The sequence below is a fragment of the Paralichthys olivaceus genome, chromosome 3 (assembly GCF_024713975.1).
Source record: "Paralichthys olivaceus isolate ysfri-2021 chromosome 3, ASM2471397v2, whole genome shotgun sequence".
In the NCBI taxonomy this organism is placed as follows: Eukaryota; Metazoa; Chordata; class Actinopteri; order Pleuronectiformes; family Paralichthyidae; genus Paralichthys; species Paralichthys olivaceus.
The window spans coordinates 6,292,590-6,313,535 of record NC_091095.1 but is presented as its reverse complement, the minus strand read 5'-3'; the positions used below and the strand labels follow the sequence as shown (position 1 = coordinate 6,313,535).

Here is a 20,946-nt window from a genome sequence, read left to right as displayed (position 1 = left end):
TCAGTGTGACATCAGCAGAGATGTATTTGAATAGTCTGCATTGCAAGACGTCTCAATAAAATCTGAAACCTACTGCAGGCGTTTGTCAAACTATTATGAAATAAAAGGAACCAGCGAAATTCATCCCTGCTCCTACTTTTTCCACCACCTGGCTCAACAACACAGGGGTGATTGAATCACATCCAGATGATAAATCATCCAGATGATTTATCTCTGAGTCCAGCTCAGAGATAAATCAGCTAGGACACGTAGGTTTGCTTTTGAAGAAAGTTGTAGTAGAAGAAAAGGTATTTCCTGGAGTTGAGACTCATGTGGAAGTGTTTGTGCAGCACAAGGCGACACTGCCATTTCCAGATGGATAGATCCCACAGACAGAGAAGAGAGCAAGGTCAGGGAGGACCACCAGAAATAATTAGTAAAAAAATCAAATTTTTATTGTACTGTTATGACATTCCATTAAACTTTGAAATGCACCAAATCTTGAAGGAGAACTTGACCTTAAACTTTGGATATTTCGCAAGATTTTATTTGCGCAACAGAACTACGTAATTTCTTCACATCACATTCTTGAACATTTTGTGAAAATGTAAGTTTAGTGTGAACGATTCTCACATGTGTTCCTCCCTTATTAGCATTTTCTAAAGCCAAATCTCTTTGGGTCATGGCAAAGTTCAAGACTTTGAGCAGAATAACTTGTGCCAGGAACACTCAACAGCTCATCCGCTTTTCAAACGGGAAATCAAAGCCAATATGCATAATCTTACTTTTCACCATGGAATCAGTCTCGGTCCACTAATGAACAAAATCTCAATCTTAAGAACGAGATTACGACATTTCACGGATACTTCATTTGTGTTTACGCCACCTCGCTGCCAAAGACCCGATCAACTCACTGAGCCTCTTTTTCATCGTGGTCCAAACAAGTTTCAATAAATAAATATATTTTCCTTGAGGTTTGTCTTGAATAATTTATTAGACAAACTCTAAAAAGCTCATTCATCTCTTCCATTATTTAGACTGAACGTTGCTTCAGGTTATTGTGTCACGGCTGAAAGATCAGCGAACGCCAAAGAACTTTCACATGTGCAGTATTTCTCCTGCAGGGCCACTTTATCTATCAGGCTCCTGTTGAGCTCCTGGTTTTCAGATCAGGGACAGGTACTGAGGTCTCCTGAGGAGAACTGGGTCACTTCCCCAGACATGGCATCACCATAAAAGCTGTGCTCTGACTTTTGGATCTTTTCAATCGTGTTATTTTGTCTGTTTCTTAATTTGAAACATTTCTATCTGCATGTCTTACAGGCTGTGATACTTGAAGTCACCTTGCAGACGCTCCTTTGGCACAAGTCTCCATCCATAACAACCATAAACACGAGTCCCCCTCCTCTTTCTCCGAGGCGTTCCTGTCTGTATTACCATATCTGAACCTTTGCGAGGCGTCAGGCTCCAGTGCTTTCCAACTCTCTTTGCCAAAGCTTGCAGCTCTCTGCACCACCGTGTCCTTCTATGGCAAATACAAGGGATGAAAGCAGAGTGGGCCTTTAAAGATTCTCTGACATCACTGAAATAGCCCGCTCACCCAGCTCCTCCATCAGTGGTGCTTTCTGGTCCCCTGGTGGCTGCAAAATGCAAACACATCATACAGATGTTTCCAGTTTTATTTTCAGGCCAAGTCATAAAAACTGAGGAGCCGCGTTGAACGCTCTTTCAAAGCAGGCTTAGCTGCATAACTCCAGCTGAACCCTGTGTTATCAAGTGCTCCAGTGATTTATTATTGAGCTTTCAAAAAATCAGAGGACCCAGAAAAGACATAAAAAATAATAATCATGACTGATGCAGCAGAGAAGAAAAGCTGACTGGTGGTTACTAATATGTGTCAAGCTGTAAAAACATTGGATCGTACAGTTTCCACAATGCAACGTGATAGCACCTTTGGCTGACCTTCCCTGTCAGGGCCTGGCTCTTCACTCGTCCACATTATAACGTTAACAATACAACATGTCTGGATTTTTAGCTGAAGTCAGTTCTGATGCAAAACCTACAGAAGTGCAGCTCGACAGCTGGATGATTATTTTTAGGTTGAACACGTGAAATAATTTCCAGAGACAAATGGCTGCACTTTCTCAAAGGTGCAATGAGGTAATGTTGATGTGATGATTGTTCTCCATGAGAATTTAAGCAGATTATTAAGAGAATCATTATGAGCTGCTGCGGTAGTTAATCATTCTAAAACATGATATCGTTTGCACAATAAGAAAGAAGAAACCGCATGAAGCAATAAACTGACCTCAAAGATTCTGACTGTTGAAAGAGAAATTCTTCAAGAACATTTTGCGTCTGAAGGGACATCAACATCAACACAAAAAAATAATTCCATCCAATATGCTGTACATCCATGTTGACATCCAGCAGCACCTTTTACATGTTCAATCTCCATTTCAACATTAAACTTGCAGATTAAATGTAGTTGTATTGTATATCTAATCCAAATAAAGTATCCTCACAACAACAGGTTTCAATAAGTTACACCTGTGTTGTTGCATTTTATTGTTAATATTGTTATATTTGTAATTTGGATTGTCGTTTTAAATGTTGTCTGATTTATGTGAATGCACCAAACAGGTTGATACTCTGATTAAATTATATTTAATGTAAAAACATAACAGAAGTTAATATGGACGCTCATGGATTCTTAGATTTAGATGACAGTGACATCTAGTGGAAGGACACGGCTGTAATTGATGCAGAGACTGATTCTTGTTCAGGATATTCATGTGGTTCCTGACTTCATCTTAAACAGCAAAATATATTTTTTTAAATATATATATATATATCTTACGTTTATGTTGGTCAGAAATACAATAGAAAACAGTATTTAGGCATCTATATATTTATGTGTGTTTAACTTTGGCTTGGTGTCATCCTGATGTATTTGCTTGTTGCAGCCACAAGGGGACAGAATATATAGAATTATAGTTTAAAAAGCTGGTCAATGCACATCTGATGAGGCTGTGTACTCTAATGTACGAATCTACTAATTCAAATTAAAATCACACTATAGAAATTAACACGCTCAGATAATTAGCAATGATATAATATAACAAACTAATGTTAGCATACTGTTGCGTGATTATATAAAGCCCTTGTTGAGTTGTGGTTCCTCGATGTTTCCTCACAGTTTGTGACCAGGGTTTCACATGAGAAGACAACACCTGACCTGATGTTCATAGGGGTGCGTTCTATTCCTCCAAGCCTCACAAACCAAAGAATGGAAAGATAAGAAACCAATCAAATGATAAACATGGAGGTTGAGTCAAACAAAAGATACCATACAAAAAAGTGTATTGAAATAGATAACGACAAATAAATCCATTCCAATCATGCAGAGGGAATATGTAGTTAAAGAAGCCCCATGATACCTTTTCATATTGTCAATAATTATATTTATTATTTTCAAAACTGGTCAGGGCACATAGCACCTGTGAGACTCCATCTTTGTTGTACCCTGTTGTTTGAGTGTGCAACTGTTCACCATGAACACGGGCATGGCACTAAAAAAAAAAAACGTATTTAAAAATATTTCAAAGAGCAACAGCAGGAAATGTTACATTTTGTTTGGTCAGTGGGATTACGCAAAAACTACTGGATGGATTTCCATGAAACTTGGTGAAAGGATGGGACATGGATAAAGAAAGAACCAATAAAAATTTGGTACGGATCACAACAATGGGGCGGATCCAGTAGATAAAAACCTGGTTTGGCCAAGGGCCTTTCTGTCTGCACGGCCTGTGTCTTTTTCTCCGATTTCCTCCCACAGTCAAAAGACAAGCAGACTGAGGTTAAACTAATCTGAGACTCTAACTCGACAGGTGTGAATGTGAGAGTGAATGGATGTTTGTCTGTATGTTGGCCCTGTGTTGTATAGATACAAACTGATAAAAATGGTGTCAAATGTTGTGAAAAAGTCTTCTAACCAGTAAAGGCTTCTCTTTCCTGCTCCTCCACATTTCAATGTCTGAAGTTTGCATGTATGCATTGTTCACTGATTGAGCCGATCCAGATGCAATCACAATAAATATTTTATTTTCACCATCAAAAATAGACAAAAGTTCTTCATGTGCAACAACTACTAGTCACCGACATTCAAAAGTTCCATTGTTGTCTTCCTCTTGTTTCAAATATACAATATTTTACCTTGAGTTCACACCAGACAGTGAGGGTTTATGTTGATGGCCGATGACGCTGAAAAAAAATAGATCACATTTCTCAAATACTAGAACAAAGTCTCAAATACATTACAGCACAAAGTACAAAAATACATTCTTTGGCTTGGTGGGCGGGTTAGTCCGAGCAGATGTTGATAAATTCAGCTGTAGTTACTGACTACAACTGTTTTCATCGGCGTGTGGTTTCTTTTAGTCACACCAGCAGCTCTGAGGGGACGTCCAACTTTTGCCTTCGATTCACAGTCAACTATGATCTATTTATTCTCTGTCAAACTCTTTCATGTTTCCCTTACAAGGATTCAGCAGAGTAAGAAACATATTTTCAACATGAGGAGCAGATGGACAAATGTAGGCACACGTCATTTTCTGCATATTTTTTTATGCGTTTATATAACCTCACCCAAAATTTGCAGGTTGTCCGCAATGAGAATGGACAAAATCTGCATTCACTCCAGGGTCAAATCCACGGGAGCAAAAAACAAACAAAATTCCTCTACTGGCAATGGGTAAGGATTCAATCACCTTTTTCTAGTGGGTTCACCTGCATTTAAAAATACCTGCGTATACCCACTAATTTTGGTGTAAAAGAGGAGACTGAATTTAAGGATGGACCACACCTCTTCACTTCCACCACTATCCAAAAATGAAACCGAAACATTCTGGATGCAAACGTCGCCATCTTGTGCATTTGGAGCCTCTGAATTTCAAATCACTTTTTTTGTACTTTGAATTTTTATTTTGTTTCATGTCCCATCCAATAACATTGAGGAGGTGGGGTTTATGACACGCACAGCAGCCAGCGCCCAGAGGGTGATCGAGATACTTTGGCTTCACTTTCAGGAAGCTACCATGTCGTCCATCTTTATATCAAGTCTATGGTTGCTACGTATTTCTCTCAGCACGCTCCTGCATGGCACAGTAGAACCAGAGTTTAATACCCTGTAAAGAAAGAAAGAAATGCCCCATGAATAAGGCTTGTGCCTTCATGACGTCTAAACACAATAGCAGCATCAACTGATTGCAACCGCACACAAGTCGAGAGACCTTGTTTTTTAACATTTTCCAGCTCCACACCTTGTTATTATAGATGCTTTCAGACGTGCAGTGAAGTCCGTGTGGGAATACAGCAGGAAAACGTCTGGAAAAATCACAGCTAGCAAGTAGGCGTGTTGATGAAAAAAGATACAATATGGCGTCATCTACGTGTATGAAACAATTAATTCAACATCTTCGAGAGCTTTTGGCAATAAGAGCAGACGCCAGTGTTGTGCTCTTAACATGTGATTTCCCGCAGCTGAGTTTTACACGTTATGTTCTGCCTCCCAGCCTCCGCCCCTCGACTGAAATTCACTGTTGTTGTGAACACGTCTCACCCGGACAACCTCATGCTGCATTTCTCATATGTCAGACTCCGGACCCATTTTCTGTCTGAAGGAACAGATGCGAATCCACTTTGGTAAATGCTGAATGAGTCCACAACACAATGGCTTTAATGATGCGTGTTTTCATTGAAACAAAGTCCCTGTGAGGGTCACAGCTGGGTTCTGCTGTCCTGTAGTTGCCTCGTGCACGCAGCAGTTCTGAACTGAGGGAGGTACAGCGGAGACAAACCACCCGTCGAGTCTGACATCGGTCCGCTCGAGTCCTCAGGGTCGAGCAGAGGGCGAGACTCCACACAACAGTCCTCCCTGCTCAAAACTACATTTTTACGCAGCTCCTCCTCTCTCTGCTCCTCCTCATCCTCACTCTCCTCATCCTCTGCTGGATAGTCCGTTCCTAGATAATACAAGTCCTTCTCACCTCTCCCCTCGCCTTCATCTTCTTGCTCTGATGTTTCAGAAAGCTCTTCTACAGAGTTGTAGGAGCAGGAGCGTCTCGGGTCGTCCATCTCCCCGCCCCGGCAGCTCTCGAGCTCCCACAGACCTCCAGGGAAGGATCCTGAAATGTCTGAGTTGTTGGCAGAGAAATTGCCCTCGTCGCTGGAGCTGCTGCCACTTCCTCCCTTGTAGTGGAGATGAATGGGCGGTTGCTCCTGCTTCGGATCAGAGAGCAGCACTGTGGTGTATGTGACTGAGGACTGGGCAGAGTTGTCAGTGCTGCCCGGAGGCTGCGAAACGAAGGGTAGTAACTCCTCGATTCTTGGGTATGAACTGGTCAAAGCATCCAGATTAAGGTCTAAGGAAGGAGCTCCACCCAACAGCACCTCGCTCTCCCTGAACTGGCCTTGGTCGACCTCAGAATCAATCCCTGGATGGAGAGAGATGGATAAGGTAGTGGCCGGCTCAGTGGTCAGCGGCACGAGCGGGGTTTGGACCAGGGCGGTGGTCGGAGCTGAGAGGTCCGCTTTGTCCATGATGACGACTTTGGAGATGTTCTCAGAGGGCATCAGCAGCGACCAGGTGGGGAGACCCTCTGAGGGTCCGAACAGGTGGTCCAAGGTGTCGTTCTAGAAACAAATACAGAACCAGATGTGTAAATAGAAGAAGGACGAAGGACAATGAACTTGAGCAAGAACGTTTCATCGATAATTACCGATAATATTTGACTTATCAGTGTTTTTATATCCCAGATGCGTTGGAGAAATAGAAGTAAATATATTCTTTTTACCTTTTTGAAGTCCAGTCCTTTAGCCCACGAGCACTTGTATGGGTTGGGTACATCCTTCCACACAAACTTCTTCATTCTGGGAATAAAATGCAGGAAACGTTTAGGTCCAAACATCTTTTCTTTCTCCCTTTCCTTTGTCTCTTGCCTGATTTCTCCTCCCACCAGCAAACATCAGGTGTAAATAGACCCGTGTGACCTGTGAAATGTCACGCTGGTAATTTTTCACGGTCCTGTCTCTGCTCCCTCAATTAAGCAGCAGCACAGAGATTAACCTCATCCGTCATTTCTTGCAAGTGTCAGGGTGAAACACAAATTCACGACACACTGACGCTGTAGATATCGCGACCAAGAGCAAGACAAATATACAGATTTAATAAAGATATGTACGGTAAAAAATATAATTTGTGATAACTCACAAACTATTTCTGAAATTAAAGAATGTAATTGCTTCTGACTGAAGAGGTGTTCTTACTGGTTTTGGGAGATGATCAGAGTAACAAACAGGACGATGGAGAGGAAGGAGATGATCATCAGCATCATGTAGGCTGCAGGGTCTCCTCTGGTGGCTGTAACAGGTGGAAATGAGAGGTTAAAGGTGCTTAAAGTGATGATTATGAGGCTGCTTTTGTATCTACAGCAGAAAACATGTGAATATTGGTCTCACCTATTGTGTACATTGGCTCCCCTTCCCCGTCTGCAAACACTGGGTACAAGTGGAAGCCGTATTCCTCTGAGCCAAAGAAATCCCCTGTGAGATGATAGACAAGGTTAGAGGTCAGGTTACAATAATTATAATAAACTTGGTTTATAGCACTTTTCTTTAAGATACAAATTTCTTAACAGAAAGACAAAAATTTAAAAGGAAATTAAAGCAACACTATGCAACGTTTACTGAGCAACATTACCCTCTGCAGGCACATGTGGTGATTAATTCTGTTGGGCTCTCTGTCTATTCGATTATATTGAACTAGAAAAGACACAAATACACCAAACTCTGCTCAGAATTCTAGATAGTTTATAAGTTTACTAAATATCTGAGGTTTTTACCTCATCTACAGTTCAGCTTTACTCTCTAACTTGCTGAATCTGGTTCTTGCAATTGCAGATGCAACTATAATTCAGTTCCACACTTCTCACCAGAGATCCCCAAAGTGCAATACAGCAACATTAGACTTTCAGTGTGAGGAGTCTGAGGTGGGCATGTGTATATTTGCTTTTGTAGTGTTCAGTGATTCTCTGATTGATTCACAGTTAAAAGGAAAAAATGAGAAGAGAAAGAGAAGATGTCACCTCTCAGATGTACAGGACAATCTGTGTAGGGAAGTCGGACCCATGTTTCTCCACTGTAGGCTTTCTGATGATCAGACCCCTGCTGTCTCTGTGGTACGGTCCACTGGACCACCATGGACACAGGCACAGATCTGTTGTCCAGCAGAATCCAGGACAGAGACACAGAGGTGCTGTTGATGACCGACACGCTGAACGAGCTCACACAGCGACCTGCACACCGGAGAGAACAGAGAAGAACAGTGTAACAGAGTGATGAAACACAAGCTCAGCAAGACACAGTGAACTTAACCAGAATAATCACTTTCCTCTTTAAGGCTCTGGAAATGTACTGGAGCTGTTTCAGTTCATTTAGATTGAGAACTAGTGATTTTGATCATCATTGTTTCCTGTACGACCTTTTATTAAATCAAATAATTAGACATTTCTTACACTTAGTGTTACATAGTGTGATAAACAACTTAATGGTTTAATGAGAATGAAAATGTGAACAATGTGTTCGGCTGATTCACCCGCTTCTGGTTTCGCTGAACACATTTGGTCAGAATACTAATGGAAAAACATCCAACAAACGACTCCCTCTAGAAAACAAACACTGACCATCTTCGTAAAAACCATTAAATCCTGCAGGTTAGTGGTTTTATGAAAGTAGCCTGGATTATGAGTAATAGGAGAGAAACAAAAACATTTCTATGTATTACAGCAAACACAGTGATTCAAAAACAAACCTTTTGACCTCCGTTCTGCTAATGGCATGTAGTACAGCAACTCTAATGGCTGCAGGATCCACATGAGAGCTTTCAAAGGATCCCTACAGACATATGTTTTAAGCGAAATTATTCGCATTTGTGACTGTTGTTGTGTCTGTTCTGTTCAGGCTGCCGATGTTCTGAGATATTTTACATTCTTAAAATCCTGATTCATGGTTTTAGACTGATCCTGGTGGAATAAATTGTTTTTATGATCATAATCTTATTTCTGAGTTTATAATCACATTTCTGTAAAATTTTGATTTGTTTTGTCTCTAGTATAATTTTTGTCTCTTTCTCATCTCATTATTAGTCCCTATATCTTTGCCAGGACACAAAGTATTTCATGTTTAATCAAATTCAAAAGATGTATTTGATTAAACAAGGTCACCTACTGTCTTGTATATGGCTCCAGCTAATGACTATTGATCAATATTGATTCATCCATCCATTATCTACACCTCTTATCCTTTGAGGGTCACTATATTGATGAGTCTATAAAATATCCACAGAAAAGTCAAATATTTCAATCACAATTTTTCAAGTTGATGTCCCAACGGCCGAGAAGGAGCAAAGTTTCACAATCCGAACAAAAGATTATCTGCCAACTTTAAAATCTACTCGACTTTTTATAATTGGACTGTTTTTGTGGGACGATAATGAAAACGATAATGAGGTACTGATAATTGATATTCTGGAATAACCTCAGCCCGCAGTGGCTGAGAGAAGAAGAAACGATTTCCCAGCTCACTCACGTTTTGGTTTTTGCTCCAGCGTCATGTTGATGTTGTTGGCGGAGCTCCCACGACTGTTGTAGGCCTTCACGCTCACAGTCTGCGGCTCCTGGTTCCACTCAAAGCTGTAGGAGGACGCCGGCTCGATCGAATTCCTCGTCACAACGCCGCTTGAGGTTTGATGCTGAACGATGAATCCATCCACACAGTAGGAGCGCCCCGATACCGGGAGATCCTGGAGAACCAAGCATAACGCTGATTAATCATGAATGCGAAAGTTGCTGTTATTTTAGATTCTTTAATTGAATCCAAAGGGCCAGCTGGGCCTTGGCGGAGACATGCGATCTACTGAGTACCATTCTAACAATGTGTATTTTCATGTGTGTACCTTAAACAGCAGCGTGACATTGGTCTGGTTCCTGTACGGGTCATCTTGAAGAATTCTCCAAAAATTAGGACCACGCTCAGGAGCTGAGGAGGAAACCAACAATTGCATAACACTGCAGCTTCCTCTCTGTGAGTGATGGTGGGGATGGTATTTGTCCAACATTTTCCATTAGAGCTACAGTCAGGAGGTTGGATTTCATTTAAAAGGTTACATCATTAAAAGGGTCGAGGAGTGATATAAATGATGTTTTACCTCTGCTGTTTTGTGGAGCCGAGTAAACAGAGTCGCTCCACTCGCTCCAGTAGCCGGTGCCGTTGGTGTGCATGCAGCGAACCTGCACCACATACACTTGGCACATGTCCGGCACTGCAACCTCCGACAAAGCAACCCGCACTGGACTCTGGATCTGCAGATGTGAGGGCGAGAGAGTGAGACTGAAATCAGTGGACTATGGTCTTAAAAAAAATGATATGAGGTCATGTCAAACTGACAAGCTGAAACCATGTCAAAGCCTCTGTGTCATTTAAGAAAGTATGAGACCTGATTATTATTTACCAGCTGAGTCCTGGATGTTTGGTCCTGTGGTTCTAGAAAGAACCACAGATGTCTTATACACACAATGAAATCTAATCTAAGGTCGACCCAGCCCTCTTTTTAGAAGGAAATAACCATTAATGAACAAAAGAGGATTGAAAGTGGACCTTGGCCAACACCCTGTTATCCAACAATGACAAAGAAAGTGAGAGATCTGATCATTTGTTTTACGTAAAGATCAGTTAAACCACAGTATCAGGCCGAACTTTCACTCACCTTCCACTGCGGCTGAGCTCTCACCATGGACAGCGAGTGGTACCGAAGCTGACACTGGAGCCCCTCGACCGGCAGAGACGGGGGCTTCCAGGTGACCAGCAGGGCCCCGCTGCTCCGGCTCACTGCCTCCACGTTAGTGGGGGTGTGGGGTTTGACTGCAGGGAAGAAAACAACAGAGTTGGAGTTTGTCTCGAGAGATTTCAGAAAGTATGAAAACTGTTGTAGAGCCACAAATCATCATACATGAAGTCAGAAACAGCTCTAAAACAAGTCAACTCGTCCTCACCATGATCTATGGGCGACAGGTAGACGGGTTTGGATCTGATCGGGCCGAGCCGGGACGCCACCTCCAGCCACAGCTTGTAGCAGTTCATCCTCAGCGGCTGAATGATGCAGCTTTTCTGTTTGGATCTGACCTGCAGGCAAGCAGGTCCCATCTCGCCCACTTCCTCGCCCGCTCTGTCCCTCTCCTCCATCACGTCGCACGGCAGGTCCGCCCACCTGGCGTGGAGGAAAAACACAGAGGCCAACATTTTTATTACGTTACTCACTTATTAAGCCATTCATCGTCCTTTCCTCTCCACTTCATCTGATCTGTGAATCTGCTCACACTCAGTTAGAATTGTTTGTGCTCAGATAACGAAACAACAAGATGACGACACGTACGTGATATGATACAATAAGAAGCAGAGAAAAAATATAATATAAGAAACTATATAAGATAATGATGCAATGAGTGAAATAATGAAACAATAGTAACAGTAAAAAACAACAGAACATATATATAAAATGATAAGTACAATGTAAACTACACATGTTCTATGTATACAGTATGCAGTGATAATATGATTGCATTTAAAAAAATGTGTGTTGCTGCCAGCATGTTTCCTCAGAACTGTTTGTTTCATTGTTGAAAAGCTTCAGAAACCTCCTCCTCCTGTTTCCTGCCCTCTTGGACATATTTTCTGTGTTCCCAGGTCTCAGCAGCTAATTTGGTGGTGACAACAGCCTACTATTGATAGTATAACCTGAATAAAGCCAAAGAATATGAACATAAGACACAAGTGTTATACTCATAATTCAGTCCTCGTTGTTGTGATATGGGCTTTGTAAAGTTTGTTTATGTTGTGCTGATGTCATGACTCCAGATGAGTGACATCAGGCAAAGGAAACAAAGAAAACAAGTATTTCCAGGGTGTGAACAGAGAACACATTGTTCAGTAGCCTCCAGGTTTTATGGCAGTGTTGATTTCAGCTTTCATTCACATGTAGAGATATTCAAAAAAACTGTATCTACTGTAAAAGGTAGTATACCTGGATCGGAGTTCGGGCTCAGTCCACTGTGTGTTCTTCCAGCTGCAATCCATAGCATCGATGTCCCCGTTGGTTACACAGTTTATATCAATGGAAGCTCCTGAAACACACACACACACATAGAGAAACACTGATAAGTTTAAGAAAAAGAAAAAGAAACCCAAGGAAGCCTCTGCACTGGGTTTACTTCAGGTCACATTGTTGTGATGTCACACATCAGCACTTGATTTCCTGCGTTTGTCCTCCGCAGCAGGAGGACAGACACAAAATTAGAAGTGACTTTCTGTAATCCCAGAAATCTTAGACTGCCTCGTTGGCCCGAATATTTCAAGAACCTTTTAACCGATTGGTTTAACACTTGGTATGTGTTTTACGGCCAAATGAGGTGCTTTGTAAAGCTACTGAAGTCTGCTACTCATCAGTGGTGATGTAACTTAAACTTTTAACTACAGCAGATTCACTCTTTGGGTCCCCTGGAACAACAACGAGGGATTCTCCAGTTCAGGGTTCTGCGTACTGACTCGAGCTTTAGTGAAGTTTGAATAAACAAGTGAGCGACTCTGGTGGTGCCGCTTCAGGGTTCTGTGGCCCAGAGCGGGCACTGGACTAGTGATGGAAATTTCTCATTCATTTCTGAAAGTGTACGTTTATTTGTATTTTTTCATGAGCAGAATATGAAGTCTGATGTTGCACAGCTCACCCTCGACATAGATCTGGCTGTAAGGGTTGGTCCACTCCTTGGTGCACTGCAGCAGGTCGTACATCCGAGTCTCCGAAGGACGCACTGTGATCTGGCTGACCTGGTTTTGGGTAAAGGAAAAGTCAGATCTCTTACATTAACTTTTTTAAGTGGACTGTACTTTTCTGAAAAGAGAGTCTCTTATTACTCACCCATTGGTTGACGGGGTGGTACTGGCTGCGATGAAGCGTCTGCTGGAAGTTAAGAACCCATATGGCCGCGCTGGCGTTGACGCTGTGGTCATTGAACACACAATAGACGGTCACCTCTTCCCCCGCGTGGGTCACGACTTTCTCAGGGATGTAGCTCACAGCTGTGCACACAACGAAAAGTGTCACAACAAACTTAATTACCGTTTCTTTCTTAAATAATCCTTTCATAATTTTTTTCCACAAAAATACACTTTGTACTTATTCTTTCTTGTAGCAGAGGAAAAAACTCAAAGAATGACGAAGGGAATAAACAAGACTCAAACAAAGACCTTCAATCAAACAAAAGAAAATCATTTTCATTCGCCCACAATAAAATAAAACAAACAAAAAGGAGTTTTGAGGAAGTTTTTTGTTGTTGTTTGTCCCAAGGATGCTCTGAAATGAGTGAGGGGTGAGCTCTTTATCTAACACCTCTTCAGACACAATCCATGGGGACTGAATCATCAGCAAAGCAGGTGAAGAACTCGGAAAAAGAAAACTTTTTATTTAAATGAATCATTGTTTCCTGTCTCACTGTTGTTCAAAACTTTGTACAAAAAGCAAAAATGCCAATCTCTTGATGTAACCAGAGATAAAGTAAGCACCAACCTCATGAAAGTTCAGGCTCTCAGGAAACTTAAGGACAAAATTGAATGGGAAGTAATGCCAGCAATGCCAAATTCAAATGTAAATTTAAATCCACTTTCTTCATCAGTTTTTTCTCTGCATAGTTTAATAAACCCTCAACGAATCTCTTGAGCCCCAAACTCTGTGATGAAAACTGTGGCTCTGCAGGTATTTTCAAACAATTCCTTAAAACTTAGTGAACAATGTTGGCTGAAGTGAGTCACACATTCACAGTACAGAGGAAGAAAAACCTTGCAGCTGCGGAAAAAACCTTGCAGCTTGTCCAAAGAATTCTTTTGTATTTGTGTATGTGTCTGAGTTAGAAATGGTTCTTACTGTGAAGGTAGATGTGGTGACTTTCACTCCAGTCGCTCCACAGCGGAGGCTCGTCCAGGCCGGAGCAACGAACCTGGATGGTGTAGTTCAGGGTTGGCCTCAGATCCAGAGACAGTCTGGGCTCTGCTGACGAAACCACCTGCAGACAGAGGAGAGGAGAGAAGCAAACTTTTATTCAAAGATGAGTTTTACAGAAAGTGCAGGACTGAATCAAAATCTATCATCAGGACATGACTGCAGTGGCACATTCAAGTCGTGGTTGGGATAAATCATACTTTATTCGAATATAATTTTGTCCCGTGGGCCTCATTTAAAGCATTTTTTTGGAAATGTCAAATTACAAACCTGCCTCTGTGTGCAGACAATTTTTATTTTTCACTAAACGTTTAAAATACATTTAGCGGTCTTATCTTAAAGGAATATCTTCGACAAAAAGGCATCAAAATAACTTTGAAGTAAACTAATGGAAATAATTTGAGAAACATGTGAATGAAAGCTGCATTTATTTATAAGAGTGTTATTAGCCAATGAGGAAATGTATTGCTGAACACTCAGTGCACTGTTGGATGCTGGGTACACTCTGAGGCTGTTAAAACGGACTGTGAGCAAGTCGCACTGAGTAAACAAGGGCGTCAGTGGAAATGTGACCTGGATGAAAGCAGCAGTACTGAAAGGAAAAGCAAATATAGACTTAATGAAGTAAAATCTGTGCTTTTAAGTGTAAAAAAAACTGTGTAGCACTGTTTCTAAAAAAACCTGAAGGATATGTCGACGTTTTTTTATTGCAGTGGTGCAGTGATCTGATATCACCTCGCAATATGAAGGTTCTGATTTGAACCTGACGGCTGGTTTAACTGGAGACTCTAAATCCCTGTAGGTGTGAATGTGAGTGTCAGTGGTTGTTTGCTTCTACATGAATGTTTGTCTCTGTCAGTTCTGCCCTGTGCTGGCGACCTGTCCAGGGGGAACCTGGCAGCTGCAATTCGCTCCGGCCCCAGATAACAGATTGTGTGCAATTTCTTGTTCTGAAACGTGGAGCTAAACTGATATTTCTGCAGTCAGCTAATATCAGCTGAAATCAACCCGGCCAATTCATCACTTTAGCGTTTGAAGCGTAATTTGTACCTGACATAAAGAATTTCTCTGCGATTTTACAATTATACTTGATTGTTTCTACAAAGAGCTAAATGAAAATGTGAAGCTTCTCATGACGGCTTCTGTGTTTTTGATAAAAAGTGACATTTTAGCTTTAGCACAGCGCTTAAAGATGACATGACTGCAACTGGGTCGCGTACTGCTTACCAGACAATTAGATCATAGTATTATAATAATCAAACTATTCAGCTTTTTCTCCATCATGTCAATAAATGTAAGATCTTTGATTTTTAGATTACTGGTCTAATAAAAAAGATTTAAATGGAGCCATTTTTCATCTTTCTATTGATCAAGATACTCTGCAGGTTACCCTCATGTACGCAGTGTATAACAGGTTAGTATTTACCTGCCAGACCGGACGAGTGGTGGTGAAGGAGTATCGGACCTCATATCTCAGCGGACCAGTGCTGGAGTCTGAGGGGTCGTCCCAGAGTAAAATCAGTTCTGCCTCTATGGTCTGAATGTGAGACAGGTTGACCGGAGGACTCGGTTTCACTGCAGAAGAAGAACATGAACAAACTGAACTGTGTGTTCCACAACACAATCAATAATCAGACTTTCAGTCATAACGTTACTTTAATCCTTCTGTAAGAGCAGTTTGCATTTGTCACTAAATCCTATGCAATAATTGTAAATGAAATAAAAGGGATTACATGTTCCCAATAAAACATACATTTGTGTTTAATCCTTTCTACAGGTCACACATCATTCTCATTAGTCAATGAACACCTCAGCTAGTAATTTCCTTTCTTTGAAAAATAACACACCTGCAGACCTAAAGCTGGCCTGTGGTGTGATTACACTCATCTAAATGCAGCAAAGATCAATATTTAATGAATGGATCAGTCACGTCATGTTGCAGAGTTAATGAAAAATAAAGACACTGATTAATTTTAAAGCACGCTCGGCATTAAGGGCAAATACACTTCACCTATTGGTCTTTAAATATGAACAGGAGATATATGAAGCTCATGCACATAATAAACGTCAATAGGGGAATTTTGATTGAAAACCATGAAACATGAAGCCTCATACTGAAATGGATGGATGGGTTAGGTTTTATATTCACTGTCACTCACTGATGTGAAAGAGGTGTAATAACAAACATGTCCCAGTTCAGCCGAGATAATTGACTCTAATAAAACCACAAAGACGTGGGTGTAGGAAGGATTACTCAACATCGTGAGTAACAACTCAACCTTCTCTTTTCCAGACAGAAGATAATTTTCCTTCTGAAAGGATAATTTACATGTTTAAATTAGGGTGATGCAACATTTGATTACTTTCCAAATAATATATAGAATTACTGCAGCAAATAAATATTAAATCCAGAAAATACATGGTTAAATCTCAGACGCTGCTCTGCCCTAACAGTTTAACCAAGAGGACGAAACAAACACACCATGGAAAGTCCTTCTCTGTCACTGTGGAGACCTCACAGCTTAGACACACACACACACACACACACACACACACACACACACACACACACACACACACACACACACACACACACACGCTCCCTTGGCTCCGCAGCGCTCGGCTGTATTCCAGTCATGTCTTCCAGTCAGAAGTGAATGAATGTTTTCTTCTTATCTATGTATGTTTCATCGCTTTGAAGCTTGACTTTGGTAAATGTTTAAAATCTCTCCAGATTCACACACAGCTGAGTTTATTCTCAGCACATTAATGCCAGTAACTAAAAGACTTAAATACTTGGTGCTGTTTTCATGTCTTCCTGTAATTCCACTTAAAACTGTGCATCATATTCGAAAAAGTCTGGTCACACCTCCACGGTACCAGAATGTATATTAGCTGCATTAATATTTCATATCTGCAGATTTCCCAGAGGCCTTTGTGAAAACTATCGTCCTTGAGAGGCCCAAACTTAATGGTCTATAAGTTATATGCAGAAACTGTATAACCCCAATCAGGCACTGCAGACTCCTTTATAATATAATGCTGTTCATAATCACATTCATTTATACCATATGATGATGAAAAAGTTCATGCATTACTGCAGTGCATGATGTAATAGTGACATCATGATGAAGTCATTCCTACCATGTGATCTTAGGTTACTTCTTAGATCTATATAGGCCTATACGATGCAGAGATACCTGCATGACATCATTTTCTGACCCTGTCTGACTTCATGACGTCCTTCATCATATGACATAATATGATGGGGAATATGATGTATCTCTGATCAATATAATCTCTCTAGCTTCATTAGGGTTAAACTGACACGTTATTAAGTGATTTAAAATAAAAAGTAGAAAGCAAATCTCATATCTCCATAAGTTAATGATTTACCAACATAAAGTGACCCCTGCCTGAACTCTTCAGTAAAATAAATACTCATCTGCCTTCCTAAACTAGTGCATCTTCCACAGTGGAATTCATCTTCTATTACCATAGTTCATCTTTAGACCAACAAAAAAACAAGTAGACACAAAAAATAAACCACTTTCATACCAGGCCGGGCAGGAATCCTGAGCTGAACCAGCGGAGCTTTGGTGTTGGAGATGCTGACAGTAACCACAGAGATGAAGCTTGTCGCGGTGTCAAGAGCAACGGAACAATTGAAGGACTCCTCCGCTTCACAGACGACAGGATTGTCAGACATAGTTTTCCCATCGTTCACCCGTGAATCATCTTTCTGGGACCTGGACAGAGAAAGACAGTGTAGGAAAATATAACAACTTTAAATGAAGAAAATTTTCTGAAAACTACATATGCAAAGATATGTTTTTTTATCAGTATCTTGGAGCATTATGGAAAATATCTTTAAAATACCTTTAAATCATTCTTTAAATTTGTTTTTCTCAGGTGTAAGGTGCACCGAAAGATAATGAAATGAAACTTAATCCACTAATGTAGAATCCAGAACGAAAATTGTTGGGCTAGGGTTGTAATAATAATTTACTTTGACTGTGTTTGATGCTGTGCAACATGTAATATCTACAGTATATACCTGGCTCCTCTTATCCAGTGTGTGTTACAACGGTTTCTCTTTAACCCCACAAATAGAGATCTGGAGCCAGTGTGATATCACTCGGCTTCCCCTCTGCTTATCAAACACACATGCTGAGCCCCCCCCACTGAGCAGGCGCACACACACACTCTGGCATGAATCAAACAATAAGAGCAACACAGGGTGATACTCACAACAGACGCTGGAAGCTGATCCCCACAAGACCTGCGTCCTCAGCGGTTGATGTTTGAGACTTTAGATCACAAGTCAATTTTTCCCAGTTTTCATCGATCCTGCACAGTATGTCCAAACAGGTGCCTGATGAAAAAATTAGATTTTCATGTTAGCGGCAGCGTCTGTGTTATTCCCCCACATGTCGTCCACCACTTGAGTGTGACCCCCCCCCAATGGAGGCTTCTGAGAAACGCCTCAGTATTTCATGCTGAGGCGTGCTTCTGCTTTATTATTATCAATGCAAGTACTAAGAGGCTCAGCTGAGCAGGTTTAGTAAAGAGAGGAAACGTGATGTTGGATTTATTCAGGTTGAAGCTCTAAGAATTCATTATTCAGGATCATTCATAATATTTAATAATTTAGATGGTAGTGACTCTAGCTCTGGTGTTAAAGCTGCATTGTAAGTGGTGCAGGTCGGAGATAAAGTAAAAATCTAAACATCAGGGTTTATCTGCAGGGGAGCATGAATGTTTAAAAAAAGCATAGATGTGATGATGTATTAGCATTTAAGCTTTCGATTTGTTGTGTGACCGTAAGACACCAATTCATAAGAAAACGTGGATTTATTTTCAATTATAAAATCTAACCTTGCTAATATTGTTCAAACCAACAGACTGCCATTAAAAAAAAGGTCAACTGTCTCAAACCGTTCCATTATTTTGAACTTTGTTTGCTTTAAAGATAATTTGCCTTCCATACTGACTCATAAGTGATTAAAGTGTGTCAACAAAACTTCCACTTTACCACGTCATCTGCCACATGACCTCTGTATACCAAATAATTTCATACTCATACATTTTATTTTGGCCTTGGCCCTGCGGAGAGCTCACAAAAGCTGTGAAGGAGACGACTAAGTCTGACTAACAAGCAAGTAAAGAAGAAAAAGACTCTTTGAAACTCTAATCACACCCTGTGGACTTCGATGTGTGTGTAACATCGAGCTGAATCACACTCTTGTCGAACATAAAGTAATCAAGATGCACAACGCACACCTTTAACGTCTCTGTTTAATTACCACTGCATAGATGAGGCTCTGCCACCATTGACTTGGATGCGTCACAGCCCGTCTCACAGATCGATGCAAACACACAAATCTTCACCCCCTCCGATGCCTCATTGTTGGCTCACCTCCACCATCACCTCCACGCTGACAATATTAAGAGATCATGTTATAACGACTACGGCGTTCAGCAGTGCATAAACTTCCACCAAGGCCAAGCAATCCTGCACAAGCCTTTTTTACCTTGATAGGAAATTAAAAAAAGGAAAATGGAGATAGCAGGATCATCGTCACCAAATTGAACAAACTGAAAGAACACAATAAATATGTCTGAACACATTATTTCTTAAGGGATAACTGAAAATGGGGAAAATCCTAGTTCTGCCCCTGTTCTTGTGATGAACCTCATGAACCCGACTGTGTGATCACAGCCCAGGACTCACGTCCTCGCCCACCTTGACAGGAGGGACGCTGGACAAAAATTCATTAAAGTGTAATGAGCCAGTCAGGCTGATCTCTGGGGGCATCTCTGTCAGAGACGAGCGACGTGGCCGTGGGCAAAACACGAGGCTGTGTCATGCTATCACCTGCAGTTTGTTCTGATGAGCAAACCTGCCTGTTGCTACGTGGGATCACAAGTGTATCGCTTTGATGTGCCTGGTAAACAAACACAGTGAGCTGCCTCATGCAGAGATCAATGTGTGTTCGACTCAACGGGGAATAGCACAAAACTATCTGCGTCACGTGACAAAACACGGCTCTATAGCACTACTAGTGGTCAAGAACTCCATGTGATACCTTTAAAATTGTAGAAACCACCATTTCAGGAGCAGTGTGTAACTAGAATGACACAGTAGAGCGCAAACCTCCGCCAAGGCCCAACAAGACCCTTAGATTCAATCAAGCTTTTATGTTAGTGTTGCATATTAAACTGTTGGAATTGTATCAGAAACAGAAGATAAGCAGTTGCGCCACCTGCGTTGTAAAGTCTGATACTGAAATCCTTTTTTACAATCCTCACAATGACAGATAAAATAATCACTTTTCATACCAGTGTTGAATGAACTCTTGAGGTCAGAGGCCTCACGAGGACGTGACTCGGTTGTCGAGCTGCTGAAGCTGCAGTGGGGATCGTGAGGAAGCTTTGATTCAGAGCGGTTTGTCTCCGGTATGTTAAAGTGGGTTGTATGCGAGTCACAGCACAGCTCATCGTGCCATGGGAGGTCCAGGGCCTGGAGAGAGGCTCCATCCTCGGGTTTCAAACACCGAACACCTGCTACAGAGAAACAAACAAGTTAACTCAGGTCTGACACAGTGGGAAGAAAAAATAAAAGGTTTTATTTTGAATGTTTTGTCTGCATCATTTGAACAACATGATAGTATGATGAATATCTTGCAATGTATTCTATCAATATCAGTTTTCTTACATTTGTATAAAATTATTAAGTTTGAGTCTGAGTTTCAACTTTTTATATAAATATATACGTATTGTAAGGTTGTATAAAGGTTATAATATTAAAATTGAGCTAAACAATGTAACATGAAAAGAAAACATGATTTCTTTTAAGTTAA

The 20,946-nt window shown here is 41.0% G+C and overlaps 1 protein-coding gene across 7 annotated transcripts in view; it reads right to left on the bottom strand.

The window, feature by feature from the left end:
* Positions 1–4,066: 4,066 nt before the first annotated feature.
* The window catches only part of lepr (leptin receptor), a 38,395-nt gene continuing 21,515 nt past the window's right edge, over positions 4,067–20,946 (bottom strand). For 3 of the 7 annotated variants that reach the window (XM_069521649.1, XM_020098286.2, XM_069521648.1), the window contains 18 exons: positions 20,426–20,650; positions 18,335–18,458; positions 17,642–17,832; positions 15,510–15,658; positions 14,009–14,147; positions 13,007–13,167; positions 12,816–12,915; positions 12,116–12,215; positions 11,088–11,302; positions 10,802–10,956; positions 10,244–10,397; positions 9,992–10,074; positions 9,625–9,838; positions 8,124–8,333; positions 7,498–7,581; positions 7,306–7,399; positions 6,834–6,909; positions 4,067–6,672 (listed from right to left, as the gene is read on the bottom strand). In XM_069521649.1, coding sequence (XP_069377750.1) covers positions 5,758–6,672; positions 6,834–6,909; positions 7,306–7,399; positions 7,498–7,581; positions 8,124–8,333; positions 9,625–9,838; positions 9,992–10,074; positions 10,244–10,397; positions 10,802–10,956; positions 11,088–11,302; positions 12,116–12,215; positions 12,816–12,915; positions 13,007–13,167; positions 14,009–14,147; positions 15,510–15,658; positions 17,642–17,832; positions 18,335–18,458; positions 20,426–20,650 — 3,389 coding nt within the window. In that variant the 3' untranslated portion in view covers positions 4,067–5,757. The remainder of the gene's footprint in view (positions 6,673–6,833; positions 6,910–7,305; positions 7,400–7,497; positions 7,582–8,123; positions 8,334–9,624; positions 9,839–9,991; positions 10,075–10,243; positions 10,398–10,801; positions 10,957–11,087; positions 11,303–12,115; positions 12,216–12,815; positions 12,916–13,006; positions 13,168–14,008; positions 14,148–15,509; positions 15,659–17,641; positions 17,833–18,334; positions 18,459–20,425; positions 20,651–20,946) is intronic. The other 4 variants (XM_069521651.1, XM_069521652.1, XM_069521650.1 and 1 more) reach the window with 2 other exon arrangements.